At 45.5% G+C, this 22,594-nt stretch overlaps 1 protein-coding gene across 1 annotated transcript in view; it reads left to right on the forward strand.

Annotated features, from left to right (window-relative positions):
• EAF1 (ELL associated factor 1) overlaps window positions 1–22,594 on the forward strand; it is a 34,035-nt gene that overhangs the window by 7,738 nt on the left and 3,703 nt on the right. The window contains exons 3-5 of the mRNA XM_082259488.1: window positions 5,319–5,455; window positions 9,514–9,680; window positions 16,761–16,979. Coding sequence (XP_082115614.1) covers window positions 5,319–5,455; window positions 9,514–9,680; window positions 16,761–16,979 — 523 coding nt within the window. The remainder of the gene's footprint in view (window positions 1–5,318; window positions 5,456–9,513; window positions 9,681–16,760; window positions 16,980–22,594) is intronic.

The raw sequence follows: 22,594 nt of genomic DNA on the forward strand, positions 1-22,594 counted from the left end.
CAACCTCAAAAAACTCACCATGTCTCATACTAAATACCTTGGACTGTCTACTTTCCAAAAAGTGGTAATTTGAGGGATATTTATACTGTCCTGACATTTTTGGGCCTCAAGAAATGAGATAGGGCATCAGTATATCAGGATTGATCACTTTTCAAATATAATACCATAGTTTGTGGAAGCTATAACTTTCCTACTGACTAAATAATATACGCTGATTTGGCTTATTTTCACCAAGGAAATGTAGATGAATACAGACTGGCCTAAATTTATGAAGAAAGATTATTTATTAATTTTATAACAAACAAAAAAAACTTGTTTTTACGTGTGTGTGTTTGTTTGTTTTTTTTTTTTTCAAACGTTTCGGTCGTTTTTTCTTATTTTCCAAAAAATAAAAAACCCAGTGGTGAAAAAATACCAACAAAAGAAAGCTCTATTTGTGTAAATAAAGGTATAAAAATTGCATATGGGTGCAGTGTTGCATGACCGCGCAATTGTCATTCAAAGTGCGAGAGCGCTGAAAGCTGAAAATTGGCCTGGGCAGGAAGGGGGTGAAAGTACCCGGTATTGAAATTGTTAATGACAGCAACTGAAATATTTATGTGAAATACTCCAGCACGAATAAATCTAATCTAGTGCAATGAAATGAATATTGCATATCCAAAATGTTGCTTCTGGCACAAGACAGCGTTCACACTTATACCTGCGTGCAGAAGATATTGGATAATAACCTGTGCCACGCAACATAAAGTGCCAATCTCTAAATGTGTAATCCTATATATATATATATATATATATATATATATATATATATATATATATATATATATATATATATATATATATATAATGTATGTATATTCAATAAAGTGCAATACGTGCAGACCAAAACAATTTATATAGGTATATAGGTACTTTTTTTTTTTTTTTTTATATAGTTATATGTGTGTGTGTTATCATGTTGGAATACTGCCATGTGGCCAAGTCTCCAAAGAGAGAGGATCATGCTCTGCTTCAGTATGTCATAGTACATGTTGGCATTTATGGTTCCCTCAATGAACTGTAGCTTCCCAGTGTCAGCAGTACTCATGCAACACCAGACTATGACACTCCCACCACCATGCTTCACTGTAGGCAAGACACACTTGTCTTTGTACTCCTCACTTGGATGCCGCCACACACGCTTGACACCATCTGAACCAAATAAGTTTATCTTTGTCTCGTCAGACCACATGACATGGTTCCAGTAATCCATGTCCTTAGTCTGCTTGTCTTCAGCAAACTGTTTTCGGGCTTTCTTGTGCATCATATTTAGAAGAGGCTTCCTTCTGGGACAACAGCTATGCAGACCAATTTGATGTAGTGTGCGGCGTATGGTCTCAGCACTGACAGGCTGACCCCCCCCCCCCCACCCCTTCAACCTCTGCAGCAATGCTGGCAGCACTCATACGTCTATTTCCCAAAGACAACCTCTGGATATGATGCTGAGCACGTGCATTCAACTGAGTGGAACTTGTCCTGTTAAACCGATGTATGGTCTTGGCCACCTTGCTACAGCTCAGTTTCAGGGTCTTGGCAGTCTTAGCCTAAGCCATCTTTATGTAGTGCAACAATTTCTTTATTTTTTTTATCAGATCCTCAGAGAGCTCTTTGCCATGAGGTGCCATGTTGAACTTCCAGTGACCAGTATGAGAGAGTGGGAGCGATAACACCAAATTTAACACACCTGCTCCCCATTCACACCTGAGTTCTTGTAACACTAGTCACGTGACACAGGGGAGGGAAAATGGCTAATTGGGCCCAATTTGGACACTTTCACTTAAGGGTGTACTCACTTTTGTTGCCAGCGGTTTAGACAGGAATGGCTGTGTGAGTTATTTTGAAGGGACAGCAAATTTACACTGTTATACAAGCTGTACACTCACTACTTTACATTGTAGCAAAGCAAAACTGACATGGAAAAAAAACTGTTCAAGTTTCTAGGAATAACCACTATGGCTTAACAATATTGCCTAATAATACATATGCTAAATATTACATAAGGTCTGATGTGGCACGTGACCTCATGCTCTGGGATGGCGGGTTAGCAAGCGCAGATCATGGTTTTTCAACCTGCCATTAAATTTTTCCAGAATAAGTGGCTGTAAAATATTAGGTTATATTTGCACTATACTCCAGCAGTTGTGGATGTGCAGCTAGCCAATCAAGCATAAAAGGATGATTTGTATGGCTTCGCCCACTTTCCTGAAATGAGGAATAATACACTTATTTTTTTTTAGATAAGTGCTGTATGAGATATATATACACAGTGCCTTGCAAAAGTATTCGGCCCCCTTGAACTTTGCGACCTTTTGCCACATTTCAGGCTTCAAACATAAAGATATAAAACTGTAATTTTTTGTGAAGATACAACAAGTAGGACACAATCATGAAGTGGAACGAAATTTATTGGATATTTCAAACTTTTTTAACAAATAAAAAACTGAAAAATTGGGCGTGCAAAACTATTCAGCCCCCGTTAAGTTAATACTTTGTAGAGCCACCTTTTGCTGCGATTACAGCTGTAAGTCGCTTGGGATATGTCTCTATCAGTTTTGCACATCAAGAGACTGAAATTTTTGCCCATTCCTCCTTGCAAAACAGCTCGAGCTCCATGAGGTGGAATAGAGAGCATTTGTGAACAGCAGTTTTCAGTTCTTTCCACAGATTCTCGATTGGATTCAGGTCTGGACTTTGACTTGGCCATTCTAACACCTGGATATGTTTATTTGTGAACCATTCCATTGTAGATTTTGCTTTATGTTTTGGATCATTGTCTTGTTGGAAGACAAATCTCCATCCCAGTCTCAGGTCTTTGCAGACTCCCTCAGGTTTTCTTCCAGAATGGTCCTGTATTTGGCTCCATCCATCTTCCCATCAATTTTAACCATCTTCCCTGTCCCTGCTGAAGAAAAGCAGGCCCAAACCATGATGGTGCCACCACCATGTTTGACAGTGGGGATGGTGTGTTCAGGGTGATGAGCTGTGTTGCTTTTACGCCAAACATAACGTTTTGCATTGTTGCCAAAAAGTTCGATTTTGGTTTCATCTGACCAGAGCACCTTCTTCCACATGTTTGGTGTGTCTCCCAGGTGGCTTGTGGCAAACTTTAAACGACACTTTTTATGGATATCTTTAAGAAATTGCTTTCTTCTTGCCACTCTTCCATAAAGGCCAGATTTGTGCAGTATATGACTGATTGTTGTCCTATGGACAGAGTCTCCCACCTCAGCTGTAGATCTCTGCAGTTCATCCAGAGTGATCATGGGCCTCTTGGCTGCATCTCTGATCAGTCTTCTCCTTGTATGAGCTGAAAGTTTAGAGGGATGGCCAGGTCTTCGTAGATTTGCAGTGGTCTGATACTCCTTCCATTTCAATATTATCGCGTGCACAGTGCTCCTTGGGATGGTTAAAGCTTGGGAAATCTTTTTGTATCCAAATCCGGCTTTAAACTTCTCCACAACAGTATCTCGGACCTGCCTGGTGTGTTCCTTGTTCTTCATGAGGCTCTCTGCGCTTTAAACTGACCTCTGAGACTATCACAGTGCAGGTGCATTTATACGGAGACTTAGGTGGATTTTATTTATCATCATTAGTCATTTAGGTCAACTTTTGGATCATTCAGAGATCCTCACTGAACTTCTGGAGAGAGTTTGCTGCACTGAAAGTAAAGGGGCTGAATAATTTTGCACGCCCAATTTTTCAGTTTTTTATTTGTTAACAAAGTTTGAAATATCCAATAAATTTCGTTCCACTTCATGATTGTGTCCCACTTGTTGATTCTTCACAAAAAATTACAGTTTTATATCTTTATGTTTGAAGCCTGAAATGTGGCAAAAGGTCGCAAAGTTCAAGGGGGCCGAATACTTTCGCAAGGCACTGTATATACAGTAATTATATATATATATATATATATATATATATATATATATAATGAGACATGTGAATACCTTCTATTTTACAAGGGCTTTACTGTTCTGAGTTCTTAAAAGAAACCCTCTCTTTGTCAGGTTTGGGTTACTGAATTGCACACAGCACCTCAGGTGTAGATAATAGGTTATTTTTAGTTTCATGTTTTATAGTTTCCTACTTGTAAAGATAAAAAATCAGATTTTGGTGCAAAACTCGCCTTTAATCCAAATCTGTCGACACCCTGTGGTACCTATTTTTTTAGGCCACAAGATGTTATCAATCTGCCAACATCAATAAACCCACTTCCTGTTGGCCCAGACCGCAGTAGAATTCCCCCCGGGGTGACATCATCGTGCAGCCCCGGCTCACAGTACTCCTGGACTGAGCTACACTTAGTGTAGTGGAAAGGCCAACAATGCTGTGGAAGAAAAGGAGAAACCTGTGACATAATTGGACCGGGTTAAACACTGCTGATGAAAAAGGTAAGTATATGTTTTTTTAATTAAGAAAATATCTCTGGGGGCTTTTTGGAAGAAGTAAGGGGACCCAAGTCCCTGAGCTGGAGTTCTTCATCAAGTCAGAGCAAAAATAAATATTGTATAAGGAGCTAAATTACATGCTAGGATCCATACCAAACCTTAAACCCCTAAAAAGTAGTCTCGTGGTTTTTTTTTTCTATTAAAATAACAAATATATATTAGACAGCCTGAATTCTCCTCTTCTGGCTGGAGCTCCTGGCCCCTCTCTCCTGTTGAGTGCCCCCACAGCAAGCAGCTTGCTATGGGGACACCTGAGCAGAGCTGCGGCTCTGTGTATTCATTCAGACACAGAGCTGCCTTTCCGCCCCGCCCCCTCTCTCTCCTGATTGGCTAACTGAGTTTGATTGACAGCAGAGGGAGACAATAGCACAGCTGCTGTGTCTCAGCCAATCATGAGAGAGAGTCCTGGCGGCTGAGGCACCCCTGGACATCGCTGGATCTAGATGGGCCTCAAATAAGTTTTAGGGAGGCTGATGGGAGCTGCTGTACACAGAAAGCTTTTTATGTTAATGCATAGAATGTATTAAGATAAAAAAAAACCTTCTGACGTTACAACTGTAAGCATAAGGATTGAACATGACTGCTAAGCCATAGATGATTTGGATTAGAACCACAGTTTTTCCTATTTTATTCGCTGTCAGACTCATTGAGCCTACAGTAGATAACTTAGAATACGAGTATGTAGAATGGACACTTGTTAATTCTTTTTTGGCTGTAGAACGCTTTATACATAAAGTTAGGTGTACATGGAAAAAAAAAAAATAAGGTGGATGAATGTTTTATTAAATTATCTTCTTTTGTAACTAAACTCAATCCTCTTCTTTGTTTCAGGGCTCAACGCCTCCTATGACTGTCTTCAAAGGGAATAAGAGGTCCTACCAGAAAGACTGCGTGCTTATAATAAACCATGACACTGGAGAATATGTCCTGGAAAAACTAAGCAGCAGCATACAAGTCAAGAAAACTAGGTGAAAAAAAAGAATCAGCATGTATATTTTATAGAGCAATGCAGAGGACAAGGTGCCCTTTAGTCACATCAATGAGAGCTGAATCCAGATTAGTTGCTATGGGTTACTGCACTTTTGCCTCCCTAAATAAGCTCTATTGTGTCTACTGACCTCATTCATGTGCCTTACCTGGGATGTTTTAATTGCTGAGAGAATGCACTGCACTCTACTTCATTTAAAAAAAAAAAGTCTGTTTTGCCCCTGTTTTCTCTTTGCTACACTATGTAGTTCATGTTCTGCTTATTTATTTTAAAGCCTAATTCCTGGCAAATAAAAAATATATCCCTTGCAGTGGGACTCTGCCCATACTGCAAGGGTTAATAGCTCATTTTGTCTAGGGGAGAGGAGAAACCATTTGACTTACCTGACCCTCTGCTCTCCTAGCAGGCGGTGCTCCCCCTAAGATCCAATGGTGGACTGTCCCTCGGAGTCCTCAAGTCTAGGTCTGTGGACCCTACTCCGGTCTTGATAATGTCAGGACCCTAAAGCATGGAGGTGCAGAAGCTGAAGGGATTGGTCTAACTGCAGGGAGGAGCAGAGGATCAAGTAAGTAAATCTCCTTTTATTGCCTCTCACAGCCCCAATGCAAGAGATAATTTTTATTTGTTCATAGTTGGGCTTTAAACTGGAACTCCAGCCAAAACCTTTTTTTCCTAGTTTTATGTAGAATTGAGAAGTGCTAGGGCAGATATGTCAAAATAGTGTTTTATGGGCCACCTGCGACACTGGCAGTCCTTCCTTGTGCCCTCAGTGGTTTAGGTATAAAGCTGTTCTCTAGTTGATGAGTTACACTTCCTTACATCATTCTGCTTACATATGATAATTTGCAGTTTAGTATATTGTTATGTTCTGTGACCTTTTTCTGGAATTAAAGTGGAATTTTACAAGAAAATGAAAACTTTTTGAACAGACAGGCTTTTTATCGCAAAAGAGACCTATTATGTTTCTTTTGCAATAAAGTATTCTTACCTGTCTGTTCATAGTGTACATTGTGCTTCTTCTTCTCAATTTAACAATTTTGGCCTGTGCTAGGATGAATGAACTGCAAATTAACTCTTCGGCCATCCCATCATGGCCAATCAAGATAGCCTAAGATCTTAAAGCTGAAAGAAGACCTGACAGAGATGCCGACGAGGGAGCTCATGGATGACTCTTCACTGATGGTGAGGTGAGTATAGTTCTGCTTTAAGTGGGGGCGGCCCTCAATATACATAATGGCCCCTTGCAGTTTTAGCCTTGTTAATTCAACCCACTGTTTCATCTTGCATGAAGTTCGCAAGCCCTGTCATTGCTTCTCCCAGGGTAATTTCTGGCATCAGTGGACATTTAAGATGCCTAGCTTCACATTCCCATCTTTTCTAAACACCAATGAATTCAGTTTGTCCCCCTCCCTTTCGGGCCCTCTTCTGCAAAAGTCTTCACAAAGGTGCTTGCTACACTTCTGGAACTACTAAGTTCTCAGGGCATCCTCGTCACAAAATACCTAGGTGAGCTGCTACTGAAAGACGCCTCCACCACAGTTTTGTCTTCCAACATTCAATTGACGATTCGGCTCTTTCAAACTTTGGAATTGGTGTTCAACTTAAAGAGGTCAGCAGCCTTTCCTTTGCCTAGAATACATGATATTGATTTTAGGTAAGGCCCAGGCCAAAATGTTCCTACATTGCTTTTCTGAGGTCCAACTGTCAGGTCAACCAGGCATCCCTCGAACCACTTCTGCATGAGGGTTCTGGGCCTCATGCTGGCCACCTTTTGAGGAAGTTCCCTTAGCTCCGTACCACTCCAGAGCATTTCAGTTCAACACAAACTGGCACAAATGGACGAATGGACTGTGTCTGTGAAGGGCAACCTACCCAATCACTGACCGCAAAGAAACAAAACAAATGTCAGGTTCTTAACCGTAATCATTTTCTGTGTGTACAAACAAAAAGTCCTTCAAAACCTCATATGATGTATAGGTATTTAGTCCATAAAATACTTGATCAAACGGAGTCCATCAAACAGGGTAGGGGAGTGAGAGATCTTGACTATTCACCAAACTTCCACCACCCTTCGGTGCTCCCCCCCTATTTGAAACACTCACCAGAGATAGGTGAAAAAAGATCCTTCAAATTTGTCCACCAATCGACGGGTGTAGGACTCACAGCTGGACAATACCTAGCTCCTTCCTCCTCAAATGGTCCTCCGTCCAAAACCACATGCAATTGAACAAAGTGGGGGCAACAATAGTGTAATTCCGCAAACTGATTTATTAAAAGAAAAACCCAAACTGAGCCCCTCTCCCCTCCAGATGTCTACTTACAGGAAGGCAAAATAGTGAAGGCATAGAGCTAAAAATATGCACACTGGATATCCACCAATCCCAATTCCTTTGGCAGAGGAACCTTGGAAGATGTCCTGTGTAGTGTAGTGAGCGACCGGGCACATCAGCTCTGACGTTTCGTCTTACCGACTTCTTCTGAGAGCCTCAAGTCGGTAAGACGAAACGTCAGAGCTGATGTGCGCGGTCGCTCACTACTTGCATGTGGTTTTGGACGGAGGACCATTTGAGGAGGAAGGAGCTAGGTGTTGTCCAGCTGTGAGTCCTACACCCGTCGATTGGTGGACAAATTTGAAGGATCTTTTTTCACCTATCTCTGGTGAGTGTTTCAAATAGGGGGGGAGCACCAAAGGGTGGTGGAAGCTTGGTGAATAGTCAAGATCTCTCACTCCCCTACCCTGTTTGATGGACTCCGTTTGATCAAGTATTTTATGGACTAAATACCTATACATCATATGAGGTTTTGAAGGACTTTTTGTTTGTACACACAAGTTCTGGTTTTAGCGCTGCTAGTGTTTTAGATCTATTCTTCAAGATTTTAAATATTCTATAACACCTTTTCATCATTTGTTACTTTATAGCAGCTGCTTTAGACTTTGGGTCTCTAATATTTTTCACTACGGTTGCCACCGGAAATATATACAATTTGTGCGCGGGGTGAGTGAATTTATGAGACCAGTTTTTCTGTCATACATATCTTTACTCTTTGTGTTTGCATAATCATTTTCTACTCTATGGGAAATGTTTCATCTGACAAAAGCCTTTGTAGCTCTGTCCATGGAGTGCTTTGGTTTACACAGCTTTGCCAGACAGTAGAGACAGGCTTGTGACCTGACTTTGACTTTTTTTCTTTGCTGCATGCACAGCTTAGTGTACAATCATTGATGCTGGGATAAATTAACTTCCTTGCACATGTGTGGGGGTTACATCATCCTGAGCCAGCCAAATAAGATGACTGATGATGCCGAATCTGGAAACCAAGAAAAGGTGTCAGTGTTAGCAGGGGGGCTTGCAGACATTGCATTGCTGGAGGGTAAGTATAATGAACTTCTGTCCTGCCATAAAAGTGGTTGTAAAACCTTTTTTTTCTTAAATAAAAACAATGCTATACTTACCTGCTGTGCGCAATTGTATTGCCCACAGCTGTCCCTTACCTCCTCTTCTGGAGTCCCCTACTGACACTCTCTGCTCCTACCTTCTTGCATGTGCCTCTGTAGCAAGTCATGTGCTATAGGGGCATCTGTGCTGGCATGTTCCCAAGTCAGGCTGTGTGTGTACAGACACACACAACATTGCTCAAACACTCCCCCCTACTCCAATGGCTCCCGCTGCTGTCAGGGTCTCCTGTGAGGCCAGGAAGTGAAGAGAGAAGACTTGAAGCTTAGCATAGCATTGGATCACTGACAGGCTCAGGTAAATGTTTGGGGGTGGGGGGGGGGGGTGTAGGGGGATCAGTTAATGGGGAGTTCTTTACCTTAAGGGAATGCATTAAGGTTAAAAAAAAAAAAACGCTTAGACTTTAGAATCACTTTAGGCTTCCATAAAATCTTGAGCACCGATATGGATGTGGAACTGTCAAGTGTAATCGAGTAAATTAGAAAAACTGATGTCTTGTTTTCAGCATGAACGTAAGTAAAAACATTTAGTAGCCAAATAATGAACTATGACCTTGAAATAATGAGAAGTGTTTCCTTTTCAGGGCTGAGGGGAGCAGCAAGATACAGGCTCGATTGGAACAACAGTCTGCTCGTTCTTCACAGCCAAGCTCTCAGTTTAAGACCCCATCCAAACTATCTACTGGACCTAAAACATCCCCAGTGAAGGATCACCCATCCCCAGAGCCTCAACTTGATGACATCAAAAGAGGTAGAGAAAAAAAACAAATTTTTTTTTTTTTTTAGTTTAACGTATTTTCTGGTGAGACTTAAAGCAGACACTTCACCCATTATTAACCTTTTCTCTATCTTTCATTGACGGACGCAGTCTTCTGATCTTCATATCAGAAGGGTTATACTGCCCCCTACAGGAGTAGAACACTAGGCAGAAAAAAGTTCTGGCTATGCCTATGGGCAGTCCCAGGGGGTATACCCTCTCTCTTTGCTGTAGGATGTCAGTTTTAATCTGCCGAGTAAGGACCTAGTTCCTTGCTGGGATTTCTGGTCCTGGCAAAGTTTTTTTTTTTTTTTTTTTTTTCTAGATAGTTTTTTTTAGTTAGCTTTTTCTCTGGACTTTTTTCCTGTGAAATCTACAAGCAACTATGCTGGATCTGGGCGACGGGCTGGATATAGATCCAGTGGTCACCCCAGCCGGCCAACGAGCGTGCGCATACCTTAGCTTCGGGCTGGGTCGGCCGTGACAAAGTCCCACTGGACGGGGACTGGCCCCGCGAGTTAAACGTCTCGCCAGGTCGCATACGACCGGGTCTAGGCCCGAGTTGCAGCGTTCCTATTTGGCTGACAGCCCCCCCCCCCCCCACTTCGGCGGAGAGGAGTTCTGTCAGGAGATGGCGCCAGCATGTTCCTGGTATGGTGAGTAAATGTTCCCCCCCCCCTTTCCCCTGGCGGGTTTTGGGGTGGATGCGGGCCCCTCCAGGAGGCTGGGGGGTTCCCCATGAGGGTCCGCAGGGCGCGCGGGGCTGCCATTTTCTTGTAGCCCATGTGCTCTGCATGAATCAACGGCCATCCTGGTACACCCAGTGCCAATTTGCGGTGGTTTTCTGATAGGAATTACCGAATGTGAGTTCCTGGAGGCATTTTTCTGGGTGACTTCCTATACCCTTTCTGGATCGAGATCGCTGCTGACACTGTGCAGACGTTCTGGGCCTCCTGGTGCATCTTTTGTGTAGGGTGGTGAGTCTGTGGGGTCTCTCTCTCTCTCTGTTGGGGGTCTCAAGTGGACTCTGCCGGACCTCTTGGGGGCGCTGTAGCTCTGTGGGACGCTTTTAAAAAAAAAAAAAAGAAAATTCAACTTTTTGCTGACGGGTTACTCTGGTGCAACATGGATCCTGCAGAACATGTGTCCCCACCTGACCCCCTCACGGAGGCCGCAGGGCCCGCCGGAGCCCAGCTGTCAATAGATGCACTTTCGGCGGTCCTGGAATAGTTTCTGTCCCGGTTGGAGGTGGCCTTTAAAGGGCGAGGTGCTAAAAAACGCCCTTTGCCTACCCCTGCCTCATCTGATGTCTCAGATTCTGAGTGTGACTCAGCCACCGCAGACGAGGGTCTCCCTGCCGGGTCTACCACCTCGCGTCTCCTCTGACAGTGAGGATGACAATCCTACCTTCAGCAACCGCGCAAGAAAAGGTGCTGGTGGACGCACTGGTTGTATCTGGATGACATTATCAAAGGTCTCACAGTGGGTAAGACTACCTTTCTCCCACAGGCTAACAAGGGTAAGGACTAAGAACCTTCGTCGTAGACTGGGCCCCTCCTTTTCAGCACACAAAGTTTTTTCGTCCCTCAGGGTCAGTCGATAAAGCAAAGCCTTTCAAGACTCCCTCGGGTGGTTCCAAGAGACCCTGGTCTGGCAAATAAAAATCCTAGTTTTTTACAGACCTGAGGACAAGGCCACTTTGGCCTGAAGGTGCGCCCTCACCCGTATCTGGGGTGGGGGGATGTCTTTGCTGGTTCCCGGACTTGTGGCAATCCCGGATACAAGACATATGGGTTCAAGAGGTCATACAGTCCGGTTACAAGATTGAGTTTCGATCTGTCCCGCTGGTAAGGTTTTTCCCTTCCAATGTGCGACTGTCCTCGGATCGCTTACAGGCTCCCTTTGGGACAGTACAGGACCTGGAAGGGAGTAAAAGTTCCGGTCCCGTGTGCGGAACGTTTTCAGGTCTTTTATTCAAACCGGTTTATGGTTCCCAGGAAGGAAGGCAAGGTGGGTCCAATCCTGGACCTGAAGTCACTGAATTGCTTTGTGCGAGTTCAAAAATGCAAGATGGAATCAGTTTGCACCGTGGTGGCTTCCCTACAGCAAGGGGATTTCCTGGCCTCCATACACATCAAAGATGCCTACCTTCACATCCCGATATGTGCAGGACACAAACAGTTTCTCCATTTTGCCATTAGAGAGGATCACTATCAGTTTGTGGCGTTACCCTTTGGTCTCGCCTCTGTTCCTCAGGTCTTCACAAATGTGTTGGCTCCGTTTCCTGGCGCTGTTGCGGCAGCGTGGGATATCGGTCCTGGGTTACCTGGACGATCTGCTTCTACATGTGGAGTCTTCCACGGTACTGGAAACAAATTTTGCAAACACCATGAGAACTCCTGGAGCAGTTCGGGTGGATTCTGAATCTTCAGAAGTTGTCCTTGGTCCTTTCCATGAGACTGGACTATTTGGGCCTGACTTTGGACTCGTCCTCAGCCAGGGTATTTCTTCACTTGAGAAAACTCCAAAAACTCCAGACTGCGATTCAGCTGTTGCTGTCCAGCAAGTGGTCGTCCCTTCGGACCTGTATGAGAGTTCTGGGACTGATGGTGTTGTCCTTCGAGGCCGTCCCCTTCGCTCAATTCCACACGAGGATCCTCCAGAAGGAAATCCTTCTCAAATGGAACAAGAATCCAAATTCCCTGGACAATCAGATCCAGCAAAGCCAGGTGACCAGGGAGTCCTTGATATGGTGGCTTCAGTCCCCGATGCTCAAGCAAGGGAAATCCTTCCTCCCTGTATATTGGACAATTGTCACCACGGATGCCAGTCTGTCCGGGTGGGGAGGGGTTCTCGCAGGTTGTCGGGTCCCTGGAAGAATCCAGGTTACCGATCAATGTTCTGGAGCTGAGAGCGATCATGCTTTGCCTAATCCTCTGGACCGAGCAACTGCAGGGTTGTCCAGTGTGCATCCAATCGGACAATGCCACGGCCGTGGCTTATGTCAATCACCAAGGGGGCACCAAAACTGTTCTTGCGGCCTTGAAAGTGTAAGGCATCCTTCGATGGGCAGAATGCTTTGTTTGTTTGCTTTGTTCCAGCTCTCTCCGCTGTTCACATTCCAGGAGTGGAAAATTGGCAGGAGGATTACGTCAGTCGACAGGCCTTCGATGAAGGGGAATGGTCTCCCCATCCGGAGGTATTCCACAAGTTGTGCCTTTGCTGGGGCACTCCCAGATGTAGATCTGTTGGCGTCTCGGATCAACAGGAAAGTGCAGAGGTTTTGTGGCCTGCTTATGGGAACCTCTGGCAGACGCCATCCTGCTTTACGGTCACTGGCTTTGACGGCTTGGCTGTTGAAAGCCAGGTGCTGAAGGACAGGGGTTTGTCTGCTTAAAAAATTCCTACTCTGCTTAAAGCGAGAAAAGCGACTTCTGGGAAGATCTATCATCGTATGTGGAAGTTGTATATTGCGTGGTGAGCCTCTTACTCGGATCGGATCTTGGCTTTCCTTCAACGGGGAGTTTATCAAAAGTTGGCCTTGAGTACTATCAAGGGTCAGGTCTCGGCCTTGGCAATCTTCTTCCAGACGTCATTAGCCACTCATTCCCTGGTGCGAAACTTCATCAAGGGGGTGCGACACTTGGTACCTCCGGTGCGACCTCCCTTGCCACCTTGGAACCTTAATTTGGTGCTGTCGGTATTCCAGAAACTTCCTTTTGAAAGTATTCTGGATATTCCCCTGCTTACCTTAACCCAGAAGGTGAGCTTCTTGGTGGCTATTACTTCTGCGTGCAGGGTGTCGGAACTGGCGGCGTTGTCCTGTTGCTCTCCCTATATGATGGTTCACAGGTATAAAGTGGTACTTCATCCCGATCCATCCTTCCTTCCGAAGGTGGTTTCCAGTTTTCACTTAAATGAGGACATTGTGTTACCCTCTTTGTGTCCTAAAACTAAAACATCCTATGGAATTTGCACTGCATACTATGGATGTGGTTCGGGCAATCAAGGAGTACTTGGCGACTACTGAGTCTTTTCGGAAGTTGGATTCGCTCTTTGTACTCTCGGATGGACCAAAGAATGGGCTGCCTGCGTCTGCTGCTACTATTTGCAGATGGATCAGACAGACAGTGGTGCAGGCTTATTCAATTAAGGGTCAGGTTCCTCCTTTCCCTGTTAAGGTGCATTCTACTCGGGCGCTTATTGCTTCCTGGGCTTTTCTCCATCAGGCATGTGTGCCTCAGGTTTGCAAGGCGGCTACCTGGTCGTCTGTTCATACCTTCAAAAAATGTTATAAGGTGGATGTGCTGGCATCTTCAGATGCCTTTTTTTGGCCGCAAAGTTTTGCAGGCTGCTGTTTAGGGTGGTTTCTTAGTCTCCCTTGAGGGTGTTTATGTTTTTTTCAGGTGGGTCTGATCTTGTTGTTCTGATGAGTCCTATGTTGGCTATGGTTTAGTCTTGTGGACTAATTTTTTCTACTGTTCCCACCCCTCATTTTATGGCACTGCTTTGGGACGTCCCTACTGATATGAAGATCAGAAGACTGCGTCCGTCAATGGACGATAGAGAAAATGGATTTTTGTCTTACCGTAAAATCCTTTTCTCTGAAGTTCATTGAAGGTCGCAATACCCACCTCTCTATTTTGAGTTGGGTTGGTATTATTTTCTCTGACACTGCTTTGATACAAAACTGACATCCTATAGCAGAGAGAGAGAGAGGGTATACCCCCTGGGACCGTCCATAGGCGTAGCCAGAACTTTTTTCTGCCTAGTGTCCTACTCCAGTATAACCCTACTGATATTAAGATCAGAAGACTGCGTCTGTCAATGAACTTCAGAGAAAAGGATTTTACTGTAAGACAAAAATCCAATTATTCTTCCTGGCTCCTTGTCCCTCCCTCTTCCACAATTGCATACTCTTTCATTACTTTTAGAAAAAGGTCTGTAACCTTTGGCCACATGCACATTGGGCAGAAAAAATGCAACCGTTAGAGAAATTTTTCATCGTATTGTTTATTTGGGTTTTTTTTTTTTTTTTATGCCTCTGAATGCAGCTCTATTTCAGGTAATGCGTCCATGCAAATTGTAGTGTTTTTAGATTCTGATTTTAGAGCAGCATTCTGGGCGAAAAGGCCCCAAACCTGATGTCAGAGAGGAACCTACATGCATAAATTCATTTTAGTGGCCAGAATAAATGAATATTCAGTAGAATAAAGTTGCATGCATACACTTCGAAACTCCATACATATAAGCACGTGTAATTGCACAAAGTGAGCATTTTTTTTTTTACAGTGGATGTTTTCTGCAGAAAATATCTAGCATAGATGGGAGTATTTTACCGCGCCCGTGTGTATGCAGCTTTTTTAGTGATACTCCCTGGTTTCTCTCCTAGGCGAGAATGACATTGGACCCCCCCCTTCTGCTTCTTAGAATGTTTACATCGCACAGCCTAGGGGGCAGCTTTACTAATGGTCACGTGCATGCTGTGGGATTCCATGCATGCACATGCGCTGCAGGATCTTCGGACTTGCCAGAGACCTGTAGCACATCTACACATGTGTCTGATACCTACACATATGCATAGACGCAGCAGATATCAAGGTACCATATATCGCCAGTTTGGGTACAAATGGAAATCCCAGCGTGTGGACAGATGTGCCGTAGGTCTCTGCCAAGTTTTAGGACCTGCGGCATATGCGTGGAATAACCAAAGATGTTGGGACCAGATTCACTCTGGGCTAAAGTTCCTCTTTAACCACTTCCCACCCAAGGACGTACCCGTACTGTCTGGGACATAGAGAAAGGAACTGACGTCGTTCCCCTCTCTCTGCGACGAGTATTTGCCACTCCGGTTCCACCCCTTTGTTTGCGTGACAACCAGCGGCCAGAGAAGCAGCCGATCGGACTGATCTTGGTCCAATTGGATGCATGGGGGGCCAGAGGAGAGATTTGGGGTCTAATAGACCCTAAATCTCTCCATAAAGAGGACCTGTCATTGCCCATGCTATCACAAGGGATGTTGTTCTTCCCTTGTGATAGCAATAAAAATTGTACAAAAAAAAATAAAGAATTTTTGTATAAAATAAAAATTTAAAGCACCACTGTCCCACCGTGCTTACGCGCAAATGCGAACACATACGTTACTCCCGCACGCATATGTAAACAGTGATCGCACCACACATGTGAGGCGCGAACGTCAGAGCAAAAGCAATAATTCTAGCACCAAGACCTCCTGTGCCACGCTAAACTGCTAACCTGTAAATGTGTTTAAAGCATTGCCTATGGAGAATTTTAAGAAGTTGCTGCCATTCCATGGGCAGATGCAATTTTAAAGCGTGACATGTTAGGTATCTATTTACTCTATGTAACATCATCTTTCACATTATACAAAAAAATTGGGCTAATTTTCTGTTTTTTTTTTTTTGTTTTTTTATTCATGAATGTTTGTTTTTTTTTTTCCAAAAAAAAAAAAAAAAATTGCAACACACACCATTTTATTCTATAGGGTCTCTGCTAAACAAAAATATACAATGTTTAGGGGTTCTAATTCTAAGTAATTTTCTAGCAAAAAAAAAGTCGATTTTTACATGTAAGGAGCGAAGTGTCAGAATAGGCCTGGGAAGGAGGTGGTTAAAGTGATCCTGGTGCGTCTCAAAAAAATGTAGCCAGTTGCTTACTACAAAAGAAGAAACTGATTACTTGTCTTTCCAGGGAGTGTCTGATAAAACCTTCACTGACTTCATAAGCTCTGGGCACAACTGCTATCTTAGTGTGTCCGATAGTGCGCCCCCGAGGATTTATTAGTATGAGATATAGCCACTTCCAGTATTATATTGTGTGTGAATACAGCACTGTGCTATCTTTGAGCTCCAGCCCTCTCTCTGTATAATTCTTCTCTGTTCTGGACAATGTTTTTACAGCATTAGAGCATGCGATCAACACTTCCTGTCTCATATGAAAGTCATCTATGTTCATTCTTCCTAATAAGTAATTAATAGTTATAATATAGAAAGACTAGGAAACTGTTATCTCCAGAGTAATAGCTTATATGAAATGTTTGTTTGCTTGTCATAGAACTGAGAGCCGAGGTCGATATGATTGAACAGATGAGCAGCAGCAGTGGATCCAGTTCCTCTGATACAGGAAGCTCCTCAGGGAGTGATGATGATAGTTCCAGCAGTGGAGCAGAAGATGACACACACACATCCCCTTCTCAGCAGTATGGCAATCGAACATCTGCCTCCAATGGTACAAACAGAGCCCAGGGATCTAACCAGCTTATGAACACTCTCCGTAAGTAAAGCCTTCTGCTTTTCAGGCCTTATATATATATATATATATATATATATATATATATATATATATATATATATATTGTACAGGACGCCAAGGTTGGGTCCTGGACAATCGCTATATATCTCCTGTGTTTGGTTTGTGGTCTCTTTAAGGGAAGTTGGGAAATGTTCAGGGGGTCACCCAAGACGGGTGAGAAATTCCTGGAAATAGCTAAAATCAGGAGGACTGAATCGCAGTGCTCTCTGTGTTGAATAGAGCGATATTTGGGACCCGGAATTTGGGGGGCTCTGTAGTGATATTCGGGTGGGAAAGAGCCCCCACCCCTGACCATAAGGGATTCCAGCACATACAGGGTTAAGACCCATGAGAAGCAGTCCTTAAGAGACAGGAAGCAGCAATAGGTGAGTGTGGGGGAGGAGTAGTTTGGTGGTTGCACCTGTCTGAAGGAGCTGCAAGTTTGCTGGAAGCTGCTGAGAGGTCTATTAAGGACTGTTTCAAACCTTGGGGTGAAGACCCATCCACAAAACCGTATGTGCCTTTTTTCTTGCTTTATTCCTTTGTGCTGAAGAAAAGCGGACTTTATTTTGTGTTTGATTTATGCACTGCTGGAAGCTTGTTTAAGTTTGCTGAAATAAAGCCTTTTTGTTTATGTTTTAAACGGTTGTGCACTCAATCCGGTGGAGCTAGAACCCCCAAACTTTACAACTGGTGTCTCGGATGCGGGCAGAGTGCATTTTGCAGCCGCAAAAGCCGTTTAAAACCAAAAACTGACATTTAAAGAGACAGTATACCTATGGCATGTCTTGGGTGAAAACAGCTCAGACACTGCAAACAGCAGGCATGGAGGAAGTTATTAAAGCACTGGTGCAAGCCACTGTGACCCAGCAGCAAGCCTCAGTAGAGGCAAACCGTCGCCATGAGGAAGCAATGGCTCAGCAGCAGCAAGCCCTGGCACAGGCTGTAAAGGCACAACAGGAAAGCACACGGTTGCTAGCTGCTCAGTTTACTGCCCAGCAGGAGTCCACTCAAGCACAGGTGGCTGCCTTGCAGGAGGCAGTACAGCGTTTGGCTCAGGGACGAGAGCAAGCAGTCATTGCCGATGGCAACCCAGTATCTGTGAGAGCCAGTCATTACTTGCAAAAACTGACTCCCAGTGATGATGTGGAGGCTTTTCTCACAACTTTTGAGAGGATAGCGGAGAGAGAGGGGTGGCCCCGTGACCAATGGGCTGGCATTATCTCCCCTTTCCTTACTGGTGACCCGCAAAAAGCCTACTTTGACCTTCCAACTGAGCACATCAGCGACTATGAGCGTCTGAAGGCAGAGATCTTGGCCCGCCTGGGGGTGACCACAGCTGTCCGGGCTCAGAGGGTGCACCGCTGGAGGTACAAACCTAATCGGCCACCCAGGTCCCAGATGCACGAACTGGTACAGCTGGTGAAAAAATGGCTGCAACCAGAGAAGCTGACAGGCCCGCAAATGGTGGAACGGGTAGTGATGGACTGGTACCTGCGGTCCCTACCAGATGACCTACAGCGCTGGGTAAGCCATGGTGACCCTGCAACCGCTGACCAGCTGGTAGAGTTGGTCGAAAGATACACTGTGGTGGAAGACCTGCTCGGGCCTGCCAAGCATCGGGAACCCACACATAGGGCAACCAGGCCAGCCACAGCACCTAGGAGAGAAGCTCCGCCAGACGTTGTCACCCACAAACCGGTATCTTCTTCAGCAGAACCACGGAGGTTGGTTCCTGTCCCAAGGCTGGGAGACATACAGTGCTGGCGATGTCGGTCCTGGGGGCATACCCGGGCACAATGCCCACTTCAGGAGGAGCCTATGGAGTGTGGGACTGTTCGGAGAAGCTCTTTTTATGTGCAAAGAGCATGTGCCACCCATCTTGATATAGCGACCGGACAGTTTGAATGTGAACTATGGGTGAACCACCTTCCTGCCAAGGCTCTGCTGGACTCTGGTAGCATGGTAACGCTGGTACATACCAGGGTGATCGGAAGACTCGGCCCAGTAAGTAAGACTCTACGGGTAGTATGTATCCATGGGGACACCAGAGAGTACCCCCTGGTGCCAGTGACTGTTGCCTATGGTGGTACCTCTGTGACACAAGAAGTCGGGGTGGTAAGAAATTTGATACATGATGTCATAGTGGGGCGGGACTGCCCACTGTTTTTTGAACTATGGAACCAGGTACAGTGTGAACAGCCTGGACAACCAAGGGGACTGGGGACCCTCGGCCTCGAAGGAACAGAGTCTGAGGGGTCCGGGCCTGAAATCCCCACAACACAACCCCCTGATGGGGAGGTACCTGTCACTAACAATGACATTGCAGAAAATGTTAAAGTGGACGATATTGTTTCTGTTTCAGGTCGCAAGACCGAGCTGACCTCTGAGGGGGGGGGGAGTCTCCCCGTTACAGGTTATGCTGGGAGAGGATGATGAGGAACTCTCCCCACCACAGTCCCAGGTTGAGGAGAGTGAAGGGGAAACCTCCTCAAGGCCAGTGCATCCAGACCTGGACGTATCCAGGGGTGCGTTTGGCACCGCTCAATTGCAGGATCTTACCTTGGTCAATGCTAGAGAGCAGGTTTCTGTTATTGATGGGATCCCACAAATACCAGGTGCAGACCAGAGGTTTCCTCATTTTGCATTGAAAGATAACTTGGTTTATCGAGTGGCTGAAAGCCGAGGGGAAACTGTCGAGCAGTTGCTGGTTCCCCAGCCTTATAGGCGGATGCTTCTCGATCTAGCCCACAATGATGCACTGGGAGGACACCTGGGGGCAGAAAAAACAGAGGCCAGGGTAACTGACCGGTTTTACTGGCCAGGGGTAAAGGCCGAGGTTAAAAAGTATTGTGCGTCCTGTCCGACTTGCCAGTTAACTGCCCCGGTGTCCCATTACAGAAACCCCCTGGTACCCTTGCCAATTATCGAGGTACCATTTGAACGAATTGCAATGGATCTCGTAGGACCCCTGGTGAAGTCAGCAAGGGGGTACCAATATATACTAGTCATCCTAGACTATGCCACTAGATATCCAGAAGCAGTCCCTTTAAGGAAAACTTCCTCTAAGGCTATTGCCAGGGAACTGTTTCAAATGTTTTCCCGAACGGGGTTCCCCAAAGAAATATTGACGGACCAGGGCACCCCTTTTATGTCCAAAGTGATGGCGGACTTGTGCAAACTGTTCCAGATTAAGCAGTTGCGGACGTCCGTCTATCACCCGCAGACTGATGGCCTAGTCGAGAGGTTCAATAAAACTTTAAAATGCATGTTAAAAAGAGTGGTCCAGAAAGATGGGAAGGATTGGGATATGTTACTCCCTGCCCTGTTGTTTGCCATCCGGGAGGTTCCACAAGCATCAACGGGTTTCTCACCGTTTGAGTTAGTGTATGGGCGAAGGCCCCGGGGGTTGCTAGATCTAGTAAAGGAGACATGGGAAAGTGAGTCTTCCCCACACAAAACTGTGGTAGAGCATATCTCCCAAATGCGAGAGAGAGTGGCTAAGGTAATGCCGTTGGTGAGGGAGCATCTGCAGAAGGCTCAAGATGCCCAAAGAAGGGTGTACAACCGGTCGGCTAAAATCAGACAATTTCAAATAGGAGACCGGGTGGCCGTCCTAATACCAACGGTGGAGAGCAAGTTCTTGGCCAAGTGGCAAGGTCCGTTTGAGATAGTGGAAAAAATGGGGGAAGTGAACTACAAGGTACACCAGCCTGGGAGAAGAAAGCCATACCAGATCTACCACATAAATTTGTTGAAACCCTGGAGAGATAGAGAACAGGTGTCTGCAGTGATAGGTGTCCAGTCAGGGGACCCTGCAGGGATTGACCTAGTGCAGGTTGCTGCTACCCTGTCTAGGCCCCAGACCCAACAGGCAAAAGAATTTCTGCAAAGAAATAGGGACATGTTTTCAGGGTTACCTGGTCTCACCAATGTCATCGAGCATGACATTGTAACCGAGCCCAATGAAAAAATCCGGTTAAAGCCGTATCGTATCCCAGAAGCTCATAGGGTGGCAGTGTCTGAGGAGGTAAAAAGAATGCTTGAGCTTGATGTCATTGAAGAGTCGCAGAGCGAGTGGTCGAGTCCAATTGTGTTGGTGCCTAAACCCAACGGCACTCTTCGCTTCTGCAATGACTTCAGAAAGCTTAATGAAATCTCCAAGTTCGATGCATATCCTATGCCCCGGATAGACGAGTTAATTGAGAGGTTGGGTCCAGCCAGGTATATCACCACGCTTGACCTCACAAAAGGGTACTGGCAGATTCCCCTAACCAAGGAGGCCAGGGAGAAAACAGCCTTCTCCACCCCGGAAGGCCACTTCCAGTACAAAAGGATGCCATTTGGTCTGCACTCTGCCCCTGCCACATTCCAACGGGCCATGGATAAAACTTTACGTCCACATCAAAGATATGCTTCCGTCTACCTGGATGACATAGTCGTCTTCAGCACTGATTGGGAGTCCCATCTTCCCCGGGTTCAGGCAGTCGTAGACTCCTTGAGAAGAGCAGGGTTCACCATCAATCCAGAGAAATGTGCAATCGGGATGGAGGAAGCCAAGTACCTAGGGTACATTGTGGGTAGAGGGCTGGTTAAACCCCAAATGAATAAGGTAGAAGCCATACAGGGCTGGCCCCGTCCCCTAACCAAAAAGCAGGTCAGAGCATTTTTGGGCATAGTTGGCTACTACCGGAGGTTTGTCCCCAACTTTGCCACCATTGCTGCACCATTGACTGACTTGACCAAAGGTAGAAAGTCAGTGATGATAAAGTGGAGCGCGAATGCCGAAGAAGCTTTTCAGAAGCTTAAGGCGGCATTATGCCAACATCCGGTGCTCGTAGCTCCCGATTTCTCCAAGGATTTTGTAGTGCAGACAGATGCTTCAAGTGAAGGATTAGGAGCGGTCCTCTCTCAAGTGGTCAATGGGGAAGAACACCCCGTGGTTTTTCTGAGTAGGAAGCTAACGACAGCAGAGAGAAACTACGCTGTGGTGGAGCGGGAGTGTCTTGCCATCAAGTGGGCTTTGGACTCCCTACGGTATTTTCTCCTAGGTAGGAGGTTTCGCCTGGTGTCAGACCATGCCCCATTGACCTGGATGAGACAGAACAAGTACACCAATGCCAGGGTGACAAGGTGGTTCCTTTCTCTCCAGGAGTTCAATTTTGTGGTAGAACACAGACCCGGGAGACAGCATCAGAATGCCGATGCCCTCTCCCGAGTCCACTGTATGCTGTCGTGTGGTGCCTCCAACACCTCCGCGTTGAGGCAGAGGGGGGGGATATGTACAGGACGCCAAGGTTGGGTCCTGGACAATCGCTATATATCTCCTGTGTTTGGGTTGTGGTCTCTTTAAGGGAAGTTGGGAAATGTTCAGGGGGTCACCCAAGACGGGTGAGAAATTCCTGGAAATAGCTAAAATCAGGAGGACTGAATCGCAGTGCTCTCTGTGTTGAATAGAGCGATATTTGGGACCCGGAATTTGGGGGGCTCTGTAGTGATATTCGGGTGGGAAAGAGCCCCCACCCCTGACCATAAGGGATTCCAGCACATACAGGGTTAAGACCCATGAGAAGCAGTCCTTAAGAGACAGGAAGCAG

This window comes from Pelophylax lessonae (assembly GCF_965119305.1).
Source record: "Pelophylax lessonae genome assembly, chromosome: 5".
In the NCBI taxonomy this organism is placed as follows: domain Eukaryota; kingdom Metazoa; phylum Chordata; class Amphibia; order Anura; family Ranidae; genus Pelophylax; species Pelophylax lessonae.